The sequence below is a fragment of the Sceloporus undulatus genome, chromosome 2, assembly GCF_019175285.1.
Source record: "Sceloporus undulatus isolate JIND9_A2432 ecotype Alabama chromosome 2, SceUnd_v1.1, whole genome shotgun sequence".
Taxonomy (NCBI): Eukaryota; Metazoa; Chordata; class Lepidosauria; order Squamata; family Phrynosomatidae; genus Sceloporus; species Sceloporus undulatus.
Window position 1 is genome coordinate 177,614,515 of NC_056523.1, and position 26,185 is coordinate 177,640,699.

General features: G+C 43.4%; 1 protein-coding gene across 4 annotated transcripts in view; it reads right to left on the reverse strand.

The window, feature by feature from the left end:
• The window catches only part of RARG (retinoic acid receptor gamma), a 168,290-nt gene that overhangs the window by 10,001 nt on the left and 132,104 nt on the right, over positions 1-26,185 (reverse strand). For all 4 annotated transcript variants that reach the window (XM_042452763.1, XM_042452765.1, XM_042452764.1 and 1 more), the window contains 2 exons: positions 10,796-10,944; positions 6,766-6,907 (listed from right to left, as the gene is read on the reverse strand). In XM_042452763.1, coding sequence (XP_042308697.1) covers positions 6,766-6,907; positions 10,796-10,944 — 291 coding nt within the window. The remainder of the gene's footprint in view (positions 1-6,765; positions 6,908-10,795; positions 10,945-26,185) is intronic.

Consider the following 26,185-nt stretch of genomic DNA (forward strand, 5'->3'; position numbering starts at 1 on the left):
AGGTGGAAACTGTATCACCAGATGTTATTGGGCTGCAACTCCCAATTTTTTTCACCATTGACTATACTGACTAGAGTTGATGGGACTCACTATCCATCAACATCTGGGAGGCCAAAATACTCTAATCCAATACTGTTTACTTGGACTGGCTGCACCTCCCCAGGGGTGCAAGCATGGAATCATCTTTCTCCTCACTACTACCAGAGATTCTTTGAGCAAAAAATGCCAGGGACTTGAACCTGCAACTTTCTCCAAGTGAAAGATGCTCTTTACCACCGAGTTGCTGCCTCTCATGTCACAACATCATCCATCTCAGTGTTGCCCGACACTTGCATCTGTGCCTTTAACAGATGCTCAGCAGGGACAATTTCAGCAAGTGCAGCTTCTCCCTTACCCACACCTTTGTCAATAGAGAAATCATCCATTTGTTCCACATGCATGCTGACATGTTTTATTATTGTTTGGCCTAGGTACTTTTTGCCTGTAACCAGAAGGAAGCCATCTATCCCAAATCCAAAAATCACTCTGCCCCATAGGCTGTGCAGCAAACTCCCCAATTTGAAATATGCACCACTCTGCTATCACTCTGCCCCACAGATTGTGCAGCAAATTCCCCAATCCAAAATATACCATAGGATATTTGTCATGAAATAGTTCTGAGCACAGGGCTGAGCCAGAGACAAACAGGAAGGGACAACCAAGACAGCCGGATAGAGAGCTGAAGAGCTGCTGGGCAGGCTTGGGAGGGTGGTGGTAATGGTGGAAGGGGAGGCGGGTGGCTATAGCTCACTCAAGCCAACAGGCACTGTTTCCTTTTCCTTGGGGAATAACAATAACCAAGCACAGAGTTTTTCCTGTGAAAAGGCCAAGATCCCTGTCAACCTCTTCCAATACTCCCTTTGGGCAGTCTTGAGCAGGAGGAAGAAACAAGATTTTCTGAGCCCCTGACTGGTTGCAGCAACACATGTCCAGTGGATTGCTTTAGGTGTGCAAGGTCATGAAATATACAAGCCTGCTGTACAAACAGGGACTGGGAATTACCTTTTGTATGACAACTTCCAGATCCCCCCTGCCAACACAGCAACTACCCATGCTACTGGGGAATTCTGGGAGTTAGCTAAAAGTAATGCTTACAAATTCTGCTGCTATAGGCTGTGATGGTCAGTGTAGTGCAATAGTTTTAGTGTTCAACAAGGACTCTAGGAAACCAAGATTAAAATCCCTGCTTGACCATGGAAACCTATTGGATGACCCTGGGCAAGACTAACATCCTCTAAACAAATTTTGCTATGAAACGGCCATGACAGGTTGTCCTTAGGCTCACTATAAGTTAGAAACAGCTTGACGGCACACAACAACAACAAGGCTCTGATGGCAAAAAAGTTCAGTAATAGTGCCCATCTTGTCTTTTTCGTCTGACAGTTTCTGGAATGAGCAGATTTCTTCACCTCTACAAAGATGAAGAGAGGACATCTAAAGTAGGGAGGGAAAGAATATTTGAAAAATGGTCGAAAATGTTTTTTCAGTGTTGAGAAACGCTCATGAGAAGAATCCTGGATTGACAAAAATCAATACAGAAATAATAATTTCTGCACTGAAAATGCTATTTTCTGAACTAATGCTGTGATTTGGGATTTATTCTGCATAAACTTCACACAGGTTGATCTGCATAGAAAATAGTATTTTCTGAGCAGAACACAGCATTTTCTGAACAGAAATTAATATTTCTGGGTTAAAATATTATTTTGCACACAGACAATGCTGTTTCCTGTGCAAAACAACCATGTGTGAATTTTGTGCCAATAAGTCCCAAACTGTGAATAGTCTTTTAAAATTGCATGGGTTTCAAAGACTCACAACAGGATGAAAATTGCTGAAATGACTCATTGCTACCTTCAGAAACAATTTTATTGAAGAATTACATCCCTAATGTAGAGCAGGGCTTCTCAGTCTGATGTGGGGGACTGTCATCCCCATCCCCAATTTGCCAGGTATCAATCTTAAATTTGTGCCCATTGCGTTAGATTCTTTCTTTCTTTCCTGGAAACTTACCAGGGTCTGGCCATCAATGGCTTAGGAATGAGTACAAGTCAGGTACCAGCACCAGTCCAGAGACTACGGAGTTTATCACACATTAGGAATTTCTCTTAATTTTGAATGAAAAGAAAGTGGGGCCAGAACACATTCACGTAAAGTCACTAGTTTAGCAAAATTACGTGAATGCTCATTTCATTCAAACTGGCTCCCCATTGCCCAAAAATAGCATGCCATTGCCCGAATTTGCATGTGGCAGTCTATCATGCAATAACGTGAAATCTCATGATTGCACTCAGATTGCCATTGGATTATACTTCCAATTTCCCTTGTCTGATAAACTACTACTTTTGAGTAGCACTGATCTAGGATAATGGGAGCCTGGAAGCCTGCTCATCTCCTTTTAGCTATAGAGTGTGTGTTTCATAGAAACACAGAATTTAAGAGTTGGATGGGACCACAAGGACCATCTAGTTTAACCTCCTGCCATGTAGGAACACACAACTAAAGCGCTCCTGAAAGGCACTCATCCCACCTCTATTTAAAGACAAAGATGGAGAGTTTTCCACCCTCCAAGACAGTCTGTTCCACGGTTGGACAGCTCTTACAGTAGAAAGCTGTTCTTCATTTGTTTGTTTTACTCATCTGTTGTAACAATGTCCCTTGACAGTGGTCTGAAGGCCCATAATGCAGGCATATTACTGAAGTCAAGGAGGATCTGGGCTTGCTCAGTAACTGGAGGGGGACCCTGGCATTTGGGTATTTCCAATGTTCATATCTATAGTGGAAGAAAAGTGGGGTATAGATTAAATGAACCTCTTACTTTGCCCCTACTGATTTCAGACCTCTATGAGACATGACTCCAGTTAATTCTTTATCTAGAGGGAGACAATGAGAGGGACTACCAGGGACTAAGAGCAGACTGTGTACTGTGTAAATGAAAAACTGATGGAAATTGCCATCAATAACACTAATTTTGTTCAAACGTGTGTTAAAAAAACCACACACAGCCAAATTCCATATTAATGACTTTTTCTAGACATTTAGCCCAAACAACATAGTGTAGATTCATTATCAGCCACCACAGAATGTGACAAATCTCCAGATGTGCTGACTGTAATTCCCATTATCCCTAGACAATATGTCTGGCAGGCACCAGGTTGGGAGAAGCAGCAGTAGCCTTTTGTAAATGTTAATAATGTGATTTTACATTCAATCAGCTGAGTTAAGGAACACTAAAAAGGTATTCTGGGCACAGAGAGAAGGTGGATGCTCTTACAGAGTGGCAATTTTTAATCTATCACCAATTACGACTATGGATTAAGGACCAGCATTAAGATTACCTACTTATTCTTTAAGATGTTCAATATGTTTTAGCTGTTATCATTCAAGTGGTTAAAGAATAATTTATACTGAAGTGCTATGTATAAAGATGGAATCCTATGCACACTTGCCTGTGAGTAAATCCCTCAGAAACCAAAATCATGCTTCTCATGTCTCTGGCTTTTCAGTTCATGTTTAGGGATGCAGCAGAGACTCCAAACTACTTTAGTAATTCTGAAGTACATCCCTAATCTAGAGCAGGGTTTCTCAGTCTGATGTGGGGGGCTGTCGTCCCCATCCCCAGTTTGCCAGGGACCAACCTTAAATTTGTTCCCTTTGGGTTAGATTCTTTCTTTCTTGGACTAACTCTCATCAGCCCTAGCCAGGGTAGCCAATAGTAAGGAATGCTGGGAGCTGCAATCCATCAACCTCTGGAGGGCTATACAATTTTCATTCCTGGTTTAGAAGATGCAGTCTTCTTCATGTGGTCATAGAAGGAAAGCCCTGTTCATTCTCTGGACTGGAAACACTACTGCTTTGGACTCAGCTCCTCAGGCCTGCATAACCACTGTCCCATTCTTGCTGGGGGATTGTGGAAGCTACAATTTAAAATAAAAGTTTAAAAAAAAAACACACACACACACACAAATGCTTGAGGCACAAGGCAGGACTATCCAGTACCTCCCGTATCAGGCAGACCGCAGCATGCTACAGCAAAGAAAGCAGCTGCATTGCTTGAACAACTAGTTCCAGATGTCTGAAAACAAGAAACCAGCGTCACAGTGCCCTCCAGGCAAGGAATCTGGGCGAGATGGCTGCACTGATTCCTCAAAAGGAGTTTCTCTTTGGTTGGCATGTGTTTATAGAGAGAGATGCTTTATACCCTCCTCCCCCCCCCCCCCATCAGGGGTTCAGTATCCCCCATCCCTCCACCACAAACCTTGCCAGCATTCCCCTCCTTTATCGGGCGGCCTGGCCCCGGGGTTGCGTGTGCACTCTCTTCAGCCTGAGCCTTCCCAGGCTGCCCTTCCTGTTCACCCCAGGATAAAGCGCCAGGGATCTGGGAACAGGATACGCCAATCGGCAGGATATACAGTTATAGCCACAGTCAGCACAATGCTGTTGGGGGTGGGATGGGGGGGGGCGACTGCCAGCCAAACCATGCAGCACTCCAGAGAATGGATAATACAGAAAGAGTGAGATCGCACAACACACTGGCTAAACGGAAAGATAACCACCGCAAAAAGATAGCTTCTTTGTTTTATAAAAAGGTAGACAGTAAAAAAGACATAGGGTTATTCACACATTGTTGTTTTTTAGCATGACTATGTGAATAATCTCACTCACACATTCCGGGTTTATTGTTCACACTATGGAACTGCATCTATACGCATCTCTGCAAGTTCAGTTGCTCACACATGACACCACTTGAATAAAGATGGAGTCAATGATACGGATGTACTCAAAACCCATTCAAGGCATGCAGAGTTTTATCCTGGTTTATCCCATGTCTATTTCGCATCAGATATTCATAAAGTTGAGAATGAGAATCTTTTAGGAAAACTCAGGGGGGGAAACCCAAGATTGATTATCCCAAGTTAAGTGGGTTTTTTGGCCCTTCCCCACAAAAAACAACAATCCTTAATTAGACAACAAAGAGTCAACCCAGATTCTACTTGGGTTATTTTCAATGTTTGAATAACTCCATAGAGCAAGCTTTAAGGCAAGGTACTAAGCTGATTGAGCAGACTACCCATCTCTCCAATGCCACAGTTTCCCCGCAATGGATCCTGAAATCCCCTCCACGCACCTCAGTCTTCAAATCCCATTTATGTCTAGATGGGATACAGAAGGGACGGGAAGAGGAGCTCTGCCTGCCCAAATCCCCTTTGGCTGCCCGTTTCCTGTCTCTGTAGTGACAACCCATTGGGATAACATTCTTCCACCCCCATAGCCACATATCCACTGGCCTCATCCTCCTCCCCCCTCCTCCCTGTTAAAAGTGACAAGCCCTTGCAAATAAATTGCCAGGTTTTGAGACATAGACATCCCTAATTAGGGGCTCTTAAAGAGATGGTGATTAATGTGAGCCTTGGCCCAGGCCAGCGCAAAGACATGCCTAAGCAGTTGGGAGTAAAAGCAACAGCCGCTGAGAGGCACTCCGTCTCTGAAAAGGCCAGGCAGCTGACAGCACTCTTAAAGGGACAGAAAAGCTCTTCCTTCCCCTGGCAAAAAGACCGAATCTGCTCCTCCAAACAGGAATGCAGGGGCACCAGGACTGAATATTGACATGGTTCTCCTTCTCCCCACTCAACTGCCCCCCCCCAACCCAAGCAATGTGGGACAACAAGCACCATGTGTAAAATGTCCCTTTGTGTAGGTTTACACTTCCAAAGCAGACATGCCCTAACTGGGCATGGGGACTGAACACATTGGTTCTTCTGAAGAGTCCCCAAAGCATCCTCCCCGACTTCCTCCTTTTTGCTCTCAGCCCATTCCAATCTCATTTGCTCACTTCTATGGTTGTCACAATCACTGCTTTGCAGCATTCTCTTTTCCCCGTTTTTGTGGGTTTCCCAGAATATCTGGCTAGCCATTGTGGCAACAGGATGCTGGACTAGATAAGCCCTTGGCCTGTTCCAGCAGGACTCTTCTAAATGCTGTCCTTAATTTTCTTCAGCCTCAATGGGTGTAGCTACACTGAAGAAATAATACAGTTTGACCCCACTTTAATTGCCATCTTACAGAATCCTTGGGTTTGTAGTTTTGTGTGGCACCAGCACTCTTTGGCAGAAAAGGCTAAAGACCTTGTAAAGCTACATATCTCAGGATTCCACAGGATGGAGCTACACAGGACTTACAGTGGTGTCAAACTGCATTATTTCTACAGTGTAAATGCATCCTATGTTCTGTATCTACACCACACTCTCCTACACCACACTCTCACAATGCTTTGAGCAATAGCATATCATGTCATGTCCCTTTACATTTTTAGGGGCTTCTTCCAACTTGTTTCTTCCTCAGAGCTCTTCCCAGACTACCACAGCCTCTACTTTTTCTGTGCGATTTGCTGCCAATTCACTCCTCATCCAGATGTTTTAGACTTCATCTCCCAAGCTCCAGCCAGCACAGCCAATGGTAAGGCATTTGGGGACTGCAGTCCAAAAACATCCAGAGCGCCTAATATCCCCCAGTGATACCCTGCCCCATTTTCTTGTCCTACTCATGTCAGTTCAAGGCTCCATATGGTGTCTCTGACATACTGTGGAAAACATAGCAGTAGACACCTCAGTTAAAAGGTAGAGATGACCATCCTGGCTCTGGCTTTCCCTTGGACCACAGGAAGACCTACACATGCATCTGCTTCCCAACTGGATCTGGTGTCCAAGTCCCAATGGAGCAGCTCACCTTCTTTGGACATGCCAACCTCAAAGCACTTCTGCAGGCGGCAATACTGGCAACGGTTGCGGGTGACCTTGTTGATCTGACAGTTTTTGTCACGGTGGCAGGTGTACACCATGTTTTTCTGGATGCTTCGGCGAAAGAAACCCTAAAGGAAGGTCATGAAAAGAGAGAGAAACAAAGTAAGAGAGAAAAAGACAGGCAACCTGGTGGGTGAGAAAGAAAAGAATGTCCCTACCTGGTCATTCTAAACATGCTGCTTTCAAAGCCCATTTTCCCATTTTTGGACTCCAGTTCCCAATATCCACTAGCCAACACTGTTGTGAAGGATTCTGGGAGTTGGAGTTAACAAAAGTAATTTTTCCAGAACTATGCTTCCTTTCCAATTAAAAGGAGAAATTTAGTCTTCAGCTATGAAGATGTTTCTTTTCTCTCTTAATGACAATGGTGCCAGCATAAGGCAATATCCACAGTCCTCCTCTGAGACCTCTACATAGAGACAGACATTTTAATAGCCCTGAGGACTTACCAGCATTTAAGATCTATAGCAGTACATATCATGACTATTTGAATGCAAGTACATCTGAGTATATACCCTTGTGAACAGCTCCTTATATAGAGTCAGGCCACTGGTGCTTCAGTGGAGAACTTAGCGAAGTTACTTCTTTGAACCCGGGCTCAAATCCCTCTCAACCATGGAAATCCACTGGGTGCACTTGGGTAAGTCACACTCTCTCCGTTTTAAAGGAGAGAAACAGTACAGTTGTCCCTCCTAACTTGTGGGGGATCTGTTCTGCCCCCCCCCCCCACACACAAGTTAGGAGACTAAGATAATCAAACCCCATTGAAATGAGTCGGGTGGGCTCCTGCGCACAAGCATACGGGATGCACTGCAGGAGCATGCCCTATTCACCTCAATGGTGGGTCGCCCCTCCACTGATCGTCAAGTCAAAATTCCCTTGATAGGATCCCCATAAATCAGAACAGACTTGAAGGGAAATAGAAAAACAAACAAAATAATAAAAGAACTGGGGTTGCTGCAACAGACTTCACCAAACACTCCCCTGCCTCTAACATGTTTGACTACAACCATCATCAATCCCAGCCAGCATGGTTGGTACTGATGGATTATCATTTTTTAGTGCTTGAGCATCTGGGGGAATATGTTCCACTGTCAAACAGCTCTTACTGTCAGGAAGTTCTTCCTAATGTTGAGGTGGAATCTCTTTTTCCTGTAGTTTGAATCCATTGTTCCGGGCCCTGTTCTCTGGAGCTGCACAAAACCAACTTGCTCCATCTTCAGTATGACATTCCTTCAAATATTTAAACAGGGCTATCATATTACATCTGAACTGTCGCTTCTCCAGGCTATGACCCACACATGTTCAGGGGAGGTCCTTCACTCTGTCCCATAGCCTCACCAGTAATCTAGTGGGAAAACAGGAAAAGGCTTTCTTGATCGATGCTCCCATGCTCTGAAACACCCCTCCTAGAGAGATTAGACTGGTGCCTTTTTGTTTCCATGAGCTTCTGAGAGGGGGAGAGGGGAAGTTTTAATAATGTACCACACTGTTTACCTCAAGTCACCAGATCCCATTTGATCTCGGAAGCTAAGCAGAGTCAGCCCTAGTTACTACTCCAGTGGGAGACCATCAACTAATACAAGGTAGTGCAGGCTGCATTTCAGAGGAAGGAACTGGCAAAACCACCACAGTGTATTCCTTGACTAAGAAAACTCTATGAAATTCATGGGGCTGGCAATAGTCAACAGGCGAGTTGAAGGCACCATGCACGCACATAAACACACAAACTGAATATATGTGTTTGTTTTTCTTTTAAATAGTTATTGAGATACTGTATCTCCCCGTACGAACCACCTAGAGCCCTAAGATCCTCAGGAGAAGGCTTTCTCTAAGTCCCAACACCATCCTAGGTTCACCTGGTGAGGACACGAGAGAGAGCCTTCTCAGTGGCTGCTCCCACCCTCCAGAACTCCCTTCCATGGGAAAAAAGGCTGGCCCCCTCACAGTGCATTGTAGAGAAAGTTGAGAATTTCTTCCTCTCTCACAGCAGTTGAATCTAGAAATTGAAACTGAATGGGAGAGATTTAGGACAATACATAATTAAACTATGGAATTCAGTACCCTAGACACTGCTGGCCTTTTGCAGACAGGCAAAGACATTTTTGTTTAAACAGGTCTTTTGAGATCTGGCAAACTTGGTTTTATTGGGGAATGAGGGGGTTGGTTTTAGATTACTATTTTTTTAACTTTGTATGTTTTAAATTGAATGTGTGTAATTTTTAATATTTTTTCCTATTTTAATTCTACGATTTTAACTGTTGTTTTAATGTGTTTTATATGTGTTGTTAGCCACCTTGGATACCACTTTGGGAGAAAGGCAGGATAAAATAAATAAATAAAATATAAAATTCAATTCAATTCTATCAATAGTTTAATTATATTTAACCTTGGTATGATGTGAACTAGGTTATTTGTTTTACATATTAAAAAACAAATTCAAAAAAAGCAAACTTTGATTTTCCATTTTATATAAAGGGATGCCATTTTACTATGTCACTGTATATAATGGCCCACTGTATAAATAATTATATAAATAATATAATAAATGAATTCCCTACACTTGCCTAACGTCATGGCTATAATCCCATGCCTTCCCAACTCAGGGCCGAAACAGACCGACCCAAAGGGGTAGCATGACGCCGCCCCTTTGAGTGCTGCTGGATCAGGGCCGCAACAACCACTTTCTGTGGCCCCAATCTGGCTTTCTTCCGGCACAAAAAGAATCATCAAAATGCTGCTCCTTTTTGCATTGGAGAAAAGGCGCCCGTTCTGCCACCCCCACAGCTTTTTGGGACTCGTGCGGTGTCTAAACGCCTCGCCACAGAGCACAAAAAAGCTGGTGCCATGTAAACAGCTGGGCAGCTTCACAGTGGCTTCCTGCTGGCATGGAGGATACATCGTGCATACATTATGCCCCTAAGCTGCCGGGAAGCCGGCATATTTTGGCAGTGTGTTACGGCCCTCAGTGTATTCTAGTAGTGGAGCCCCTTTTAGATGCAAAGAAGTAAAGGCTGTTCCCATTCTGCACTTTGCTTACAGAAAGCATGAAGCCTCTGAATTGGTCCAATCTGGTAATAAATTCCTGGGGCCTCCATGACCTTCCCTCTCCCTTCTGCCTGTTGCTCTTCAGAATCTATAGGCTCAAGACTAGAGCCTGGTAGAAAGTTACTGGAGACCTCTACCTGCTGCTTCCTTAAGGAACTCTTAAATAAATAAGTGGATAACAATGTAGCAATGGCAAGGTTGTGTGGCTATCTGAGGCCCTTCTCATAGGTGGATCATGGAACATTCCTTAAAATGGTCATGGAAAAAGACATCTAGATCAGAGAAAAGGGCACCCCACCTTCTGCAGTCCTGCTTTGACTCTCTCTTCCTACTCCTACTCCTTTACTACAGCAGGGATCGATGGATGTTGCTGGACTGCAACTCTCATTAGCTGTCACCTTCCATCAGTACAATCAAATAGAGGGATCATGGGGGTTGGAATCCTATCCAACAACACCTGGAGGACCACATCTTCCCCACTGCTTTTCCCAGTCGATTATGGAATATTCTGTGGGTTGTTTATTTTATTTTAATGTGGGTAGAATTTCTGCAACCAAAAACCCAGGTTCCACTACTGGAAAGACACATATGCTTGTTTTGCACATTTCATCTCACTTGCATAATCTGTTTTGGGTGCTGGCACGCAGGGGCTTGGAATTCCCTGCTGCAACATTCTTTTGCTGAGGAAGGAGGCCTGGGTGAAGCAGCCAACCACACCCTGCTGGTGGAACAGTTGCAAGCATGACGCCTTCATGAGCTCAGGAGTCTGGACAGCTGAGCCATGAAAAGGCCAGAGTACCAGGTAGCTGTTGGGCAGAGCTTTTCTTCTCCCCTCCACTTGCTCATCCATCTGGCTTGCAAGGTGGAAAGCAAGGAACCCAACCCAGCAGTAGCTCCCAGTCACTCACCTTGCAGCCCTCACAGGAGCTGACCCCGTAATGGTAGCCCGAGGACTTGTCGTTGCAGACAAAACAAGGTTTGTAGACACGTGGAGGTGGGGGTGGAGAGGGGGAGCTGGGTACCATCTCCTCTGAGCTGGTGCTCTGGGTTTCCACTGCTGCAGAAGGAAAGAAAGAAAACACGTCAGGTGGAAATCTCAAATATCTACATACTTCTCAAAACATATTCATTTCTTTTCTTCTTTTTAAAGGAAGCTTCTAGTACTCAGGGTAATGGGGTTGGGAGGGGACATTTATCAAGCCAGGGTGATGTTACTGTGCAAAATTGTACAGGGCTGAGTAGAACAATCCATGGAAATATTATTTTTGGGACTTCAAGTCCCAGAATCCCCTGGCAGCATGACCACTGGCTGAGGGATGCTAGAAGTTATAGCCCCCCCCCAAAAAAAAAACTGGGAAAGTCACTAGTTCAAAGTCTCACTCAATCAGTAAGCTCACCAAGTGATGTCAAGAACCTGTAAGAACCACAATGTTCTGTGCTAGAATTAAAGAACCTCACCTGTCTACTCCAACATTCTGCTTCACAGAGATGCCACCCAGATTCCCCCATGGGAAGCCCACCAGCAGGACACGAAGCCAACTGCACACTCCGTATCACATTCCCCAGCAACTGGTAGTGAGAGTTGGTGGCCTCTAATAGCAGAGGCAATGTGTAGTGTCTTGTAGCCACTAAAAGTTTTATCTTCCCTAATTTTATCTAGTTTCCCTTTTCAAATCATCCAAGTTGGCAGTAAAAGTTTATGAAAAAGTTACAGTTGGCCTTCTGTATCCATGGATTTTTTTTAATCTCCGGATTCAACCACCCATAGCTTGAAAATAATTGTAAAAATATATAAATTCCAAGAAGCAAACTTTGATTTTTCCATGTTATATATAAGAACACCATTTTACTATGCCATTATATTTAATGAGACTTGAACATCCAAAGATTTTGCTATCCACGGGGAGTCCTGGAACCAAACTCCAGCAGATACTGAGGGTCGACGGTACTTTTTGGCTGATAACTTTCAGAATCCTGCAGCCAGCATGTCCAGTGAAGCCATGCTAGCTGGGAGAATGTAGGAACTGTAGTCCAAAAAGACAGCTTTCTCCAACTTCTGTGTCTAGGGTACTGAATTCCATAGTTTATTTATGTATTGTCCTAAATCTCTCCCATTCAGTTTCAATTTCTAGGTTCAACTGCTGTGAGAGAGGAAGAAATTCTCAACTTTCTCTACAATGCACTTAAGTTCAGACATACATTTTCCTTCACTAATAAACATGAACATCGTCTTCTTTGGAAACAATGTTGTCCTATTATTTTGCTGATGAAGAAACAAAGGTAGAATGAAAAGTACTCACTGGAGCCCATATCCACAAATATCCATATCCAACATTTAACAAGCAGAGTCAAGCCAAAACAAGTAATGGGAAGAACTCCAGCAATAGTGAGGTACATGACAGGGACTATTTGGGAAGGGAGGCGGTTGGAAGATAGTTACAGTTTGGACAGCCAAAAAATGGTGTAACTATTCATTGATTCCAGGACAGGTAACTTCAAGTCTACTTGATGTTTTGGATGACAGCTCCCACAAATCACAATCACTGGCTATGGCTGATAGAAGCTGCAGTCTAAAACAGCCAGCGAATATCAGATTGCCTAACAAATGCACACAATAAAGTTGCACATCAACTAAAGATTGAGCCCTAAATCTCCCTGCCTCTTGCCCTCACCATGACCCACCCGTGCCTGGACGGATCTCCTTCAACTCCAGCAGTGCTTTCCACCACCCCCAACCCAGCCAAGGCATGAAACTGTTTGCAATTCTAGCTTTCAACACAGACTGAATTTCCTGTGACAAGGCCCTAAATGCCACATTCCAGGTCAAACAGGTTGGAATTGTTACCAGAGCTGTGTAACCTAATCCCCTTCCCTGGGGGAGGGAAGAAAGGAATGACCCTCTCCAAAAGAGATGCAGGTTAGGAAAAACTGTGCATGGGAGAAATGATAGCCCTTTAATTGTTCTCATCTCTTAAAAAGTCCTATAATCCATGCCCCACACCACCCAGTTTTGTGGAACAAAATTGGAGAGGTAGGACCATCCTCTTCTTTGGCAAAATGTGGACTCAGGCTATATAGATTTTTTTTAAAAAAATAAAATATTAAAAGAGAGTTCCATAATCTCAGATCATTTCATCAAAATTTTGGTTTTAAAAGTTAGCCAAAACTTTCTTGCTTTCTAGCTGCAATGTTATTAACAACCTTTTTGAACATCATTTTTAGTTAGCTCTTGTCAGAGCTTGGGAAGGTTATTCTTTTGAATTGCAGCTTACCGAATTCCCCAGCCAGCCTGATATAGTCCAAAAAGTAACTTTTGCAAGCAATGGTCCTTCTGTTCATTGGCATGATTAAGAAGAAGGTGGCATCCTTTTTTCTTTTTCTTTTTTGAGACTATTCAGTGGTGAACAAGGATAATGAATGACAAGTTACTATTTTAGAAGTTACTGAATATCTAATAGCCAACAAAACCTCTTTGATATGAATTTTTATCCACTAGAAATGTCCAGAGGGGTGGGGGGGCTGTCTGAATATTTGTATAAGGAATTCCCTCCCTGTCATGCTTGCAAGTCCTGAGTAGGGCTGACTGGTGGCTGGGGCTCTTGGAAGTCTCTTATTCATAAAATGAAGCTGACATGACATCATATTCGGGCAATGACAATCTACAATAGAGCCCTTGTGATTGAGCAGCCAGAAAGGGATCCACAAACCCTTTCTCCCACCTCCACCTCACCCTCCCACTATCTGGGAATATCTCCCAATCCTGACTCCACTGTAAACTGTTTGCAAAAGGGGAAACAGCACTTCGCAGCCACTCCACTGCAATAGATGACCAGAATACACAAACCTCTCAACTGCTACCATGTCTGCCCTTATAAGTGACCTGACAATAAAAAAAATTCAGCCTTCCCACCCTGACCAAATAAATCTCCAATGAATATTCAGCACTCGTGACAACAATAGGCCATTTATGTATTTCCTTATAAATGACTCTCTGCAATAAACAAATTAGTGCTTACAGCCTTGGGCTAGGAAATAATACTGCCATAGCTCTTCTTCTCTGCACGTGGAATAGTATGCTGAACCAGATTCTTCATTGGCAGAGATTCTCCCCACCCCCCCCCCCCCCCAAAAAAAGCCCACAGGAATGTGGTAGAGGGTACCCAATTTCTGAAAATCTCAGTTGTAGTTGCAAATCAGGTCTGTGAGCATGCAATCCAAAACTGCAGAGCTATGGGTATGTTCTGAACAGCAACTGTATAAGGTTTACGTCCAGACTATTTGAGAGACCGTATCTCCCCATACGAACCAGCCAGAACCCTAAGATCTTCAGAAGGCTTTCCCTCTCTCCCACCAAGATCACAAGGGAGCTTTCTCAGTGGCTGCTCACCCTTCCACGGGAGGTTAGGCAGGCCCCTTCCCTGCTCGCTTTTAGTCGACAAGCCAAGACATTTTTATTTAAGCATGCATTTGATATATAATTGATATCAGAGTGTTTTTTACGGAGCAGGTAGGTTTTAGTTATGCTTTTAAGTTTTGTATTTTTAATGCGATTTTGAATTGTTTGTAGATTATTTTAATTGTTTTGGATTTTATTGAGATTGTTTAATGTTTCATCTGTGAGCTGCCTTGGGTCCCTCCTGGGAGAAAGGAGGCATATAAATAAAATAAATAAATAAAAATAAAAATAAAATAAATTGTAACATGGATGGCATTTCAGCTTCAGAGGGTGGGTATGTTTGAGGGGGAGTTTACTCAAATTTATAACCTTAAAAATGTGATCCTAACATCAAGGATTCTAAAACACTCCCCCCCCACCCCCCCAGTCTGGACCATGCATCGCTTTGTTCTCAAAGTGGGTACATCTTTAGTATTTGTCAGCACTTGCATTGGTCTGCATTTTTGGTGGTGACAACTAATTGCACTAACCAGCTGTTTGCTGATCAACAGTGGCAGCAGCTGATTGAAATCCACAGCCCCTTCCATCCCATTCCAAGTCCCATTGTTCTGAGTGCAGTATGGAGATGGTGCATGGATCTAATTTAGATTTAAACACACACACATCTTGCATGCTTTGACCAGCATGTGCCCAATCACAAAACAGATGGAGTGCATGTGAAGTGGACTGAAATTCACAAAAGCGCATGCGGTACCGCATCACTGCATTTCAAGATGCAGTTTGAAATCCATGTAAGTTCATGCTAAAATAAATCAGTTAGCCTTCAAGGTACTGTTTGAGTTCTCTCGCCAGCCTTGCTTCCTTTTTATGATGGAAAAGACTGATAGAGCTATCTCTTTGGAAACTTCTCTCTAAAACTGTAAGTATGGGATAGCCACTAACTCATTGGTAAAGTATACACACTGCATGCAGGAGGTCTCAGGTTCAATGTTTAGTGGGTTTTTTTAATGAATTATTATAAAAGGAACTGTACAGCTGTATGTCTTTGAGATCTTGGAATGCTGCTCCCAAGCAAGGTAGTGGACACCACTGAGCAAGATGGATCAATGGTGATACTCAGCAGAGCTCTGAGCAGTTACTTCTTTGGAATACAGCTCCCAGAATCTCTCAGCCAACATACTCCAAAGAAGTAAGCTCACCAAGTACAGAGTCTTCTCTGTACAGGAGGCATTCATATAGAAATTTCATATATACACCTCTGACTATAACAGATACAAGTGGCTTCAGCATTTTCACACAGGACACGGACTTCCAGGAACCCCGTTCAAACATTGTCCCCAACATAGCTACATGGCATTTTTGCTTTTTATGTTGAAACTAAAAAGGCTTCACATTTTCTTTGTAGTTCAGTTTTGTGCAGTTTTTGGAGCTATTTAGCTTTCTCTCTCAGAAAGCTCTGGTGCCACCACAAACTACAAATCCCAGAATTCCATAGGACTGCGTCAGGGCAGTTAAAGCAATGTCAAAGTGATTTTTTTCTGCAGTGCAGGTTAGACCAATAACTCATGATTAGAGTGCCTGCCTGAAAGCTGCACTGAAGGGACCAACACTTCACAAACTCTGATCACTTACTTGCTTGGTTTCTTCACACAGCATGAATGTGGACTGCAGATTTCTATTGGGCCTGAGAACTTTGGGAGAAAGTATAGCTGGGGCAATGTGAAAGATAACGGAGTACATCACTTGGAGCTTTTTGGAGATTTTGCAGCTCAGATCCAGGGTGACTGCGGGTCCAACGATGCGGATTCATGTTATAACGTGAATGTATTATCAGATGAGATTTATTTCAATGGGCACTCCTTCTGTGGCGCTTCTGCAGTGATTCCAAAGTGACCCCTCATTTTGGTGACATTGGAAAAAAAGTGAATTCACAGAATTCGCTTTCAAGCTCACTTCGATTTTACTTCAAATTGGTCTGGTGTGGAAAATCACTCCAATGTCACCCCCCTGCATCCTGCTCCTTCATCCCCTTCCTCCACCCCATCTCATCCTCTCTGCCACCCTGCAACTTATCCCATCATCCCCTGCCTGCTCCTTCAGTCCAATCCTGGCCCCAGTGACCCCCTGCGACCTATCCCATCATCCCCTGGCTGCTCCTTCAGTCTGATCCTGACCCCAGTGACCCCCTGCGACCTATCCCATCATCCCTTGGCTGTTCCTTCAGTCCGATCCTGGCCCCCGTGACCCCCTGTGACCTATCCCATCATCCCCTGACTGTTCCTGCATCCCCATCTCATCCTCACTGCCACCCTGCAACATATCCCATCATCCCCTGACTGCTCCTTCATCTTGATGAAGGATGACAGCTAAGGAGGGGGCAGGGAAGGAGGACAGCATCCAGGACCCCACTAAGCATGCGCAAGGGTGCCGATTCAAATCGTTGAACCCTCAAAGTATGTTCCAGTGTGGTAATACAATGTGCACTCACCACGCTTTGCTTGAATCCGCATCACGTGACTTGTCTGGAATCGAACTGACTCCTCTTCCCCCTCGATTCGGAAGGGCAATGGAAAGGCTACCAGGTGTGGTAAAACATCACGTTTTAACGTGAATTTCTATTTCTAGACAGGAGTGACTCCAGATCTGGTGTGAAAAAACATCACGTTTCACGTTGCTAGAACAGGAGTGACCGCGGATCTGAGCTGCAAACCCCCCACGTGTGATAAGGCTCAATGTTGGGGACTCAATCTGGTCTTCAGAGCATCCATTCCAAACCCCCACCCGTTTAAGAGAGACATCAGTTGCTTTCTTCCACATAGGTATAAAAGCCATGGGCAATGGACTCTTTTGAATGGTACCTCTTCTCCAGTGTTTGAGCCACTGCAGAAGCTATAGCAGACAAGATACAAGCAAAAGAGGTCTCTCATAATATACCTTCACAGCTGCATGAAACCTAAGATTCAGGACGTTTTAAAATCCTGTGCCATCTCAGTGTGTAGCTAACAACAGGGGTTTTAGTGGAGCTCTCCCCATATCATAACACCTTAGATGCAAACCAAAATACAGGCAAAAAGAAGCAGGTAGCAAGTGGCTGAGGATGAAGGCTTGAATGAACCCTTACTTTGTATTTTGTCTCAAATTGGAGCATGTAAACCCACTGGGTGATCCTGGGCAAGTCATATTTTCATGGCAGGATGGCAATGTCAAACCCCTCTGAACAAATCTTGCCCAAAAAATCCCATGATAGGTTCACCTTTGGGTCATCATAAGTCAGAAACAACCTGAAAGTATGCAACACAAGTATGTAAGGATTATCAGGAACTATTGCCGCTGTTGTTGTTGTTTGTTATTAACTGCTTTCAAGTCAATCTCGACTGATGGTGACTGTGCTGCTGGCCCTTCATATATTCAGACTGCTATTGCTATATGCTTTCAAGTCATTTCAGACTTATGGAGACCCTAAGGCAAATCTATGACTGGGTTTTCTTGGCAAGATTTGTTCAGAAAGAGATTGCCTTTGGATGCCTCTGATGCTGAGATAGTGCCCAAAGTCACCCAGTGGGTTTCTATAGCCAAGGAAGGATTCAAACCCTGGTGTCCCGGAGTCCTAGTCCAACACTCAAACCACCACACCACCCTGGCTCTTATTCTAACTATAGCCAATAAAAAGGTAATTGGTAGTCAGGTACCTATATTATTCAAGATTTTAAAAAAATCTTCTCCCACAGAAATCCCTTTGCTTCAGTTTCATCCACATTTGCACTGGTTTCTCCTGATATTTCATTAACTCTTTTAATTGACCTACACCCAATTGCTAGTTCAAAGAAGATGAGACAACATAATCAGTGCTGTTTGTTGGGTTACCTTTCAATAGCTGATTCAGTGGGCCTACTCTAGCTGGTAGTAGCAACTGGATTTAGGCCATTATTTTACAAAGCACTTGTATTTTTCACATGTGGTGAGTAAGCACTGCATATATACCTTCCAGTTCTTAACATAATCCTGAAAAGTACACCCCCAGTCTTCTAATAATGCCAATGGGGAACTGACGCTGAAAGTAAATGACTGTCTCCTTCTTTCTTCTCCAAATCTAAACATTTTTTCACAGGATCACACTGGCACACTGTTAGGCATGACTACTTGTTTCTCTCAGGCAGTGACCTATAAAGAGTATAAAGGATGCTGCCTTATCTAAGGGTGTTCTCTAGGCAACAGTTTCTAAGTGATGCCTCTTAAGGGTACTCTTAGATACACAAGCTGCCCACAGAACTTTAAATTGCCAGAGGATCTAATAGTGAAGAGTTTAAGTCCCACTGATTCATCCCTAGCCTTTGGGCAAGGAAATTTCACTGCAGTGTATTCTGGTGATAAAGACCTTAGGAAGCCTAAAGCTTTTGCCAAATTGCTGGAGGGTGCTCTCAATTCTGGAACAATATGCTACACATGAAGGAATGGCTCTAGACTAGGGTTGTCAGAGGGAATACTGGAGAGGGCTCCTGCACCTTTAATATTTCCAACCTAAATATCCTAAAGCCACCAGATGTCATCTAATCTGGTTAGTACTTAGATGGGAGAATGTCAAGGAATACCAGGTGTTGTAGGCTAGATGTCAGAGGAAGGAACTGACAACATCACCTCTGAGCATCCCTTGTCTAAGAAAACCCTATGAAGTTCACAGGATTGCTGTAAGACTAAGTCAACAGGTGATTTGAAGGCACATACATTCACTCTGAAGGAATTTCAGCAATGCTGGTTGTCACACAACCAAATAACAACACCTGCAAAAATGCCTTCTCTTATACAGCCATTGAAGGTACAGGAGCTCTTTCCAGTTTTCACTCTGGCAACCCTATCTGACCGAGGGTCTGCATGTCTCTAGAGTGCCTTCAGTCACTCTGGCATGGTCAATGGTTAGGATGGTGGAAATTGTAGTCCAAAACATCCAGAAGACATCAGTTTGGGGAAGGTGGTGTGAGTGATTTCTGAGAAATAGGATCTCCACTGTTTCTATGAGCCCCAAAGCTTGTGGCTACCATTTTGTTGAGCATCTGCCATTCAAGAGGAGGCAGAGATCAGAAGAATGACAGTTGTTGTTAACTGCCTTCAAGTTGGCTTTAACTTGTGGCGACCCTATGAATAAGAGACCTCGAAGTCACCCTAGCCATACTCGCCCTGCTCAGCTCTTACAAATTCGTGGCCGTGGCTTCTCTGAATCTATCCATCTAGTATGCAGTCTTCCTCTTTTTCTATTGCCCTCAATTTTATGAAGGATTGTTGTTTTTTCTGTTGTTGTTGTTGTTGTGTGTCATCCAGTCATTTCTGACTTATGCCAACCCTAAGGTAAAACTATCATGGAGTATTTTTGGCAAGATTTGTTCAGAGGAGGTTTTACCATTATCTTTCTCTATTGCGAGGGAGTGTGACTTGCCCAAGGTCACTCAGTGGGTTTCATGGCCAAGCTGGGAATCAAACCCTGATCTCCAGAGTCATAGTCCAACACTCAAACCACTATGTCACACGAGCTTTTCTAATGTGTCCTTTCTCCTCATGAAATGACCAAAATATGTTAACCTCAGTTTAGTCATTTTGGCTTCTAGGGAGAATTTGGATGAGAGGCAGAAGTTTAATTTAAAAAATTAAATTAGAATCAAGCTCTAAGATAGCTAGGAGCCAGAGGTAGATATATGGCCAATATCAGGCGCAAGGCATGGTCCAGACAGCATTCAGGAAAGGGGGAAAAGGCAAAGCCCTCATAGAAACAACACAATTCTCATACTAGGGCTTTCTAGAGCCTGATACAGATTTAGGCCTGTTACAGACTGCCAAAATAAAGCTGCTTCGGATCTCTTTGGAGGTATGCTGTTTAAATGATGCATGCATCCTAAGAATCCGGAAGCTGCACCAAAGCTGCACTCCAGTGCTTAGGAATGGAGTGTGGCTTTGGCACGACCTCCGGACTCTTAGGACCCATGCATCATTTAAATAGCATACCTCCAAAGAGACTCAAAGCAGCTTTATTTTGGCAGTCTGTAACAGGCCTTAGTTTTTGTTGTTTGCCTTCAAGTCATTTCCAACTTATGGTGACCTTAGGCGAACCTATCCAGGGTAGGTATGGGCAAAGTGAGGCCTGCATGGAGCCCCATCCTAAAAACAAATTTTGTAAGGGCTGGCTACTGGTGATCAGCCAAGCTGGCACTGCAACCTGGGTGACATCAATGCACAGAATTGATTCTACTGAGCTCATATGTACAGTATGTATCACTGGCAGGTTGTCAGGCTGAAAACTGGAAAAGACTCTGCACTTTTAATGATTGTGTTAAAATGGGAATTTCAGCAGATGTTGCCTGTCATGCAACCAGGTAATAAGCCATAGCTAATGAAATTCCCCCTTTGCACAACCATTAAACATCAAGGAGCCCTCTCCACTTTTAACTCCGGCAAACTTATATCAATGGCATGTGATTTAAGACACCAGAACCTGAACTCTTGGACACACTGCCTCCGTCTTAGAGCTTCATCTTTCCAATAGAAACAACTGAGGCAAGCACTGCGTTACTCCAGCACAATAAAACTACTGAAGCCTTCTAAAAAGTTTTTTTTAACTCCATGAACACACCAAGTACTTTTGACAGCTAATGTAAATTGCCACAATGGCTCTTCTCCTGGTCACAATCTATATTGCAGTATAACACATGTGCACCAATCCTTCTTCCATGAGAAAGAAGACAAACGTTTTTAGGCGTTCTCTCTGCTTAGCATATCATGGTGGACTGGTTTGAGCACTGAACTACAACTCTAGAAACCAGAGTTCAATTCCCTGCTTGGCCATGGAAACCCACTGGGTAATCTTGAGCAAGCCACACTCTCTCAGCCTCACAGGAAAGCAAAGGCAACCCCCCTCTGAAGAAATCTTGCCAAGAAAACCCCTGTGATAGGGTTGTCTTAGGGCCCCTTGTGTAAGTTAAAAATGACTTGAGGGCACAACAGCAATAAATGCCTGCCTCTTCATCAGCATCAGAAAAGAAGTGACAATTAGAAGCTCATGAATTTCAGAGCTGTGCCATTTTCCTCTTCTTTCAGATAAGACAATAGGCATTTGGTGGCTTTTCCCTTGGCTCCAGCAGTGCATGACTGACTCCCCAGGGCCAGGAGATAGAAGCACACAAAAGGGGGCCCAGCCAGGTGATTAGATCTCAGTGGAAGGCTTTTATTTACCTGAAAAGAACACATAAACACAGAGGGCTGTGTAAGGGAAGCTGGTGAGAATTTAAAGAAGTGGATAAGAGAGAAAGAATGCAAGATCTCTCTCTCTCTCTAACACTCACACATTCAGCTGTAGTGCCAGAAGGAACTCAAAACTCTCACCCACCAGTACTTTGCATGTGATGGAGTCCAGTGAGCTACATCAGGGTACTTTTTCTTTCTTAATCAGGAAGACAGAAATTTGGGTAAAATGGTTTCTTTCATTAGGCTGATATAGCACTCTGCAAACATTTGTGTTTCAAAGGGGAGATCACTAGGCAACAAAGAATGACAGAGAAAACTCAGGTACAGAATAGACACTGCATTACAAGAGACAAGTGGTCAGTGTGAGAGGGACATAAAAGTTTGGCTGCAGACAATTCCTGGTGGTAGCCTCACAGATGCCACCTAAGTGAAATAGGTCTGGTTTTCTCCCCTTTTAACTAGTCCCAGCTCTTATACCTTTATCTTAAATAACAAGGTGAAGGCTTTCATTTCACAGAGAGAAAGAAACCTGCATTGTTGTTGCCACATGACGTCAACTTTGGCTTATGAGTATGACTACCCTATGAATAAGAGACCTCCCAAGGCTGCATCTATGCTGCCAAAATAATCCAGGTTGACATCACTTTAACTGTCATGGCTCAGTGCTATGAAATTCTGGAAATTGTAGTTTGGGTTTTTTTTTGTTTTGTTTTTTTGTGGTACCAGAGCTTTCTGACAGAGGTTAACTTTGTCCCAAAACTATAATTCCCGGAATCCCATAGCACTGAGCCATGGCAGTTAAAAGTGGTGCCAACATGGATTATTTCTGCAGTGTAGATACAGCCTAATTCACTCTGTTTTCAACAGCCCTGCTCAGTTGTTGCAAACTCAGAGCTGTGGCTTCTCTGACAGGGGCTGAATCAACACTGCAGAATTAATGCAGTTTGACACCACTTCGGCTGCTGTGGGTCAGTGCTATGGAATTCTGGGATCTGAAGTTTTGCAGTATAGTTAGCCTTCTCTGTCAGAGAGCACTGGTGCCACAACAAACTATAAATCCCAGGCTTCCACAGGATGAAGCCATGGCAGTTAAAGCAGTGTCAAACAGTATTACAGTACTTCTGCCGTCCTGCAGCAGCCTGATTCTATCCACATGAAATGTGGTCTCCCTCTTTTCCTACTGACTTCTGCCTTACAAAAATCTGTATATCAATCTCTTTCTAAAGGCACAATATCTTATTAAAAGCCAATAAAAGTAGCTGGCAACTTAAAAGCATTTTATATGGGACCAAGTAACAGTCAAAGTTTTACATTTCATATGTATTACATTGTATTTGGCAATATGTCTTTATAGAAAAAAAAATTAAAATAAAGATGAGAGATGGCATTGTCTCTCTTGTTTAGGGTGAGTTTAACTTGGGAGTAAGTTCCACTGAAAAATTAGTAAGGCTGTTGCTAGCAAACAGGCATGGGATCAGGCTGACTAATGTGTAGCCTTTCAAAGGAAATACACCTGCAATAGTAGCACAGGAAGACAAAGAAATATGGAGGAAATGTAGTGGAGTGGAAATGATCCTCTTCAAGGTGTTGTTCCCTTACCTTGTTTTAAGAAAGTTTTAGTCACTATCTTTTTGGTAAAGTGGTGTCAAAATGCATTATTTATAAAGTGTAGATGCACTCTAGGACTCTATGAGACCAGGGTTCAAATCCCTGCTTGTCCATGGAAACCCACTGAATTACCTTGAGTAAGTCATATTCTGTCAGACTCATAGGACAAACTCATAGGACAGACTCATAGGACAAAGAAAACCTCATTATAGGGTCACCTTAGGGCAGGGGTAGGCAACCTGCGGCCCGCGGGCCGGATGCGGCCCGGCGAGGCCTTGGGACCGGCCCCAGCCCGGTCCTGCCACCAATTGCCGCCGGGGCCTTTGGGGGGCAATTGTCTATAGAAGTCTCAGAAACATGCATTTATGTTAACATTTTTTTTTAAATCAGCAAATTTTTTCGTGTGTCCTCCATTTTTTTTAAAAAGTGTCTTCCATTTGAAAATTTTGTCCTACATTTGTCCTGGTTTATTTATATATTTATTTTTTTAAAATAAATAATTATTTTTTGGCTTCGGCCCCCCAGTTGTCTGAGGGACTGCAACCCGGCCCCCGGCTCAATAAGGTTGCCTACCCCTGCCTTAGGGTCTCCATAAGCCATAAATTAATTGAAGGTGCACAACAACAACAAAATCACTTCTAAGCCCTATCATACATGAGCTAAGAGTGTGCTCTGAAGCATGCCCACCTGTCAATCTCCTCTGCATGGGAAATCTATCATGATGGGCCAGGTCTTCTTTCCTGAACCTGTTACTGCTCATTTCATCAGAAAAGCTGCAAACTGTCCCAAGGAACCCCAGGGGATTGTAAATTATTGTGTGTAAGCCATGGAGATCCAAGCAAAAATTACATTGTTGCAAAAGGTAAACAGAGTGCTAATATCTACCACACAAGTCAGAAAGAGGGGAAGGAATGCATTTTGGAATAGGCAAAAAAACCAAAACAAGCCCCAAATACACACATTGGATCCCACAATTAAAACGCCCTGACCAAAAGGAAGAACTTACATTTAGCAGATAAAAAGCATGCTGCTAAATGCACACAAGGTGCTTTTTTGACTGCTTCTGCTCAGTGTTATATGTGGCCTTTTGTGTTCTGTGGCCAAACGAAATTTAAAATTGATTCATATTTGGGAAGTTGTCATCCAAAGATGGAAAAAATGTAGAATGGGTGGTCTTCACATACAAAACAACAGCTCAGGGGCAGCTGGGCTATCCTTAACCAAGGCTCTGAGTCTTTCCTCATCCCACCTGGAACTAGATGTGCCACTGTACATTTTGGGTGACTTCCAACCCCCCCCCCCTTTTTTTTTTTAAATGACTTAGTTTAAATTGTCTGTGGAATGTGGGGATATATACTAATATATATGAAGGAATATATTAGCTGTCTATATTGAAAGGGATCCAAGCTGTTTCTGTTGTCATTGTGTGCCTTCAAGTTGTTCCTGGCTTATGGTGACCCTAAAGTGAACATATCATGGGGTTTTCTTGGCAAGGGGCTGGGTTGCCTTTGCCACTCTCCGACGCTGAGAGAATGTAATTTTCCCAAAGTTAACCAGTGAGTTTCCTTGGCCATGTGGGAATTTGAACCCTGCTTTCCAGAGCCAGAGCCCAACACTTAAACTACTATATCATGCTGGCTCCGTGGTAAATTTGACTGTAACTTAAAGGAGGGGATGGACTAAAAAGTTTGTTCCTCTTCATTTCTCCAGGAATAAGCTATATAGAGTACACCTTCCCACAAGCTAGCATACTTGTAAATATGTTGGACTACAAATCCTCCTATCCCTAACAAAAATAATCAAGGTGGGTCAGTATGATGGGGGCTGTAGTTCAACATACCTGAAAGAGTGACAGCCTGTGGGAAAGACTGGCACGGAGTGTTAAAGCCAGTTCCCCTTCCATCTGAAGCTGGTCCTGCAACCAGAATGATGTCTATTTTTGCTTTCCAAGACAAAGAAAGAAAACTCCTGCTCCTTGTCCCATGCTATTCCATTCACACTGTTTATTGTTCATGTGCAGTCCTCAAACACTGAAATGGCACTAATTACAAGTAAGTATCCTAGCCTGCTGCTGTTTTAAAAAGGAGGCTGGCAGATTTATTGGTGAATAGATTGGTTTTTGGATTGCATGCCAACCTACCATTCTTGTCAAGCACACTTGGAATGCTGGTCCTAGACATTCAAGGAAGTGGGGGACAGTTAGGAGCTTTTAACTAAGTACTATACTCTGCAGCCCAAGATAGCAGAATGGAGTCTTGTTGTTGCTGTGTCCTTCTAGTTGTTTCCAATTTACGGCAACCCTAAGGCAAAACAGTGATGGCGAACCTATGGCACGTGTGCCAGAGGTGGCACTCAGAGCTCTCTCTGTGGGCACATGTGCCATCTCCCCAGCACAGAGTTTGCCAGAGTTTGTTACTAGAAAGCCAGAGGGACATGGCACTTTGCAATAAATAAGTGGGTTTTGGGTTGCAGTTTGTGCACTTGGCCTCTAAAAGGTTCACCATCACTATATTATGAGGTTTTCTTGGCAGGTTTCTTCAGCGGGGTTTGCCCTGAGAGAGTGAGAGTGACTTGCCCAGTGGGTTTATATGGCAGAGTGGGGATTTAAGCCCTGGTGCCCAGGGTCGTAGTCCAATGCTCAAACCACAATACCACACTGGGTCTCTAGAAAGGAGTCTTACTAAAGAACACATTCCTCAGATAACATAAATGCATTAGCTTGCCCCAGGAGGTAAACACACACACACAATGGATGCTAAAACACCTAAAGATTTTCAGACACATCAAATTAGTCAGACTATATCTTGCTGGATCCTCTGCCCAAATACAAGGTAATTTCACAAGCCACAATTCCCAAAGTCCAAAACCACATCACCACCACAAATGCCTATTAAAATAAATGAGAAGTCAATTATTTATTTTTATTTCTTATCTCAACCTTCCTCAATCTGGTACCTTCCATATATTTTGGAATATAGCACCCAGCACTCCTGGCCACTGATCATACTGACCAGGGCTGTTGAGAGCTAAAATCCAAATTATTTTGAGAGTACTAGGTTGTGGGCTG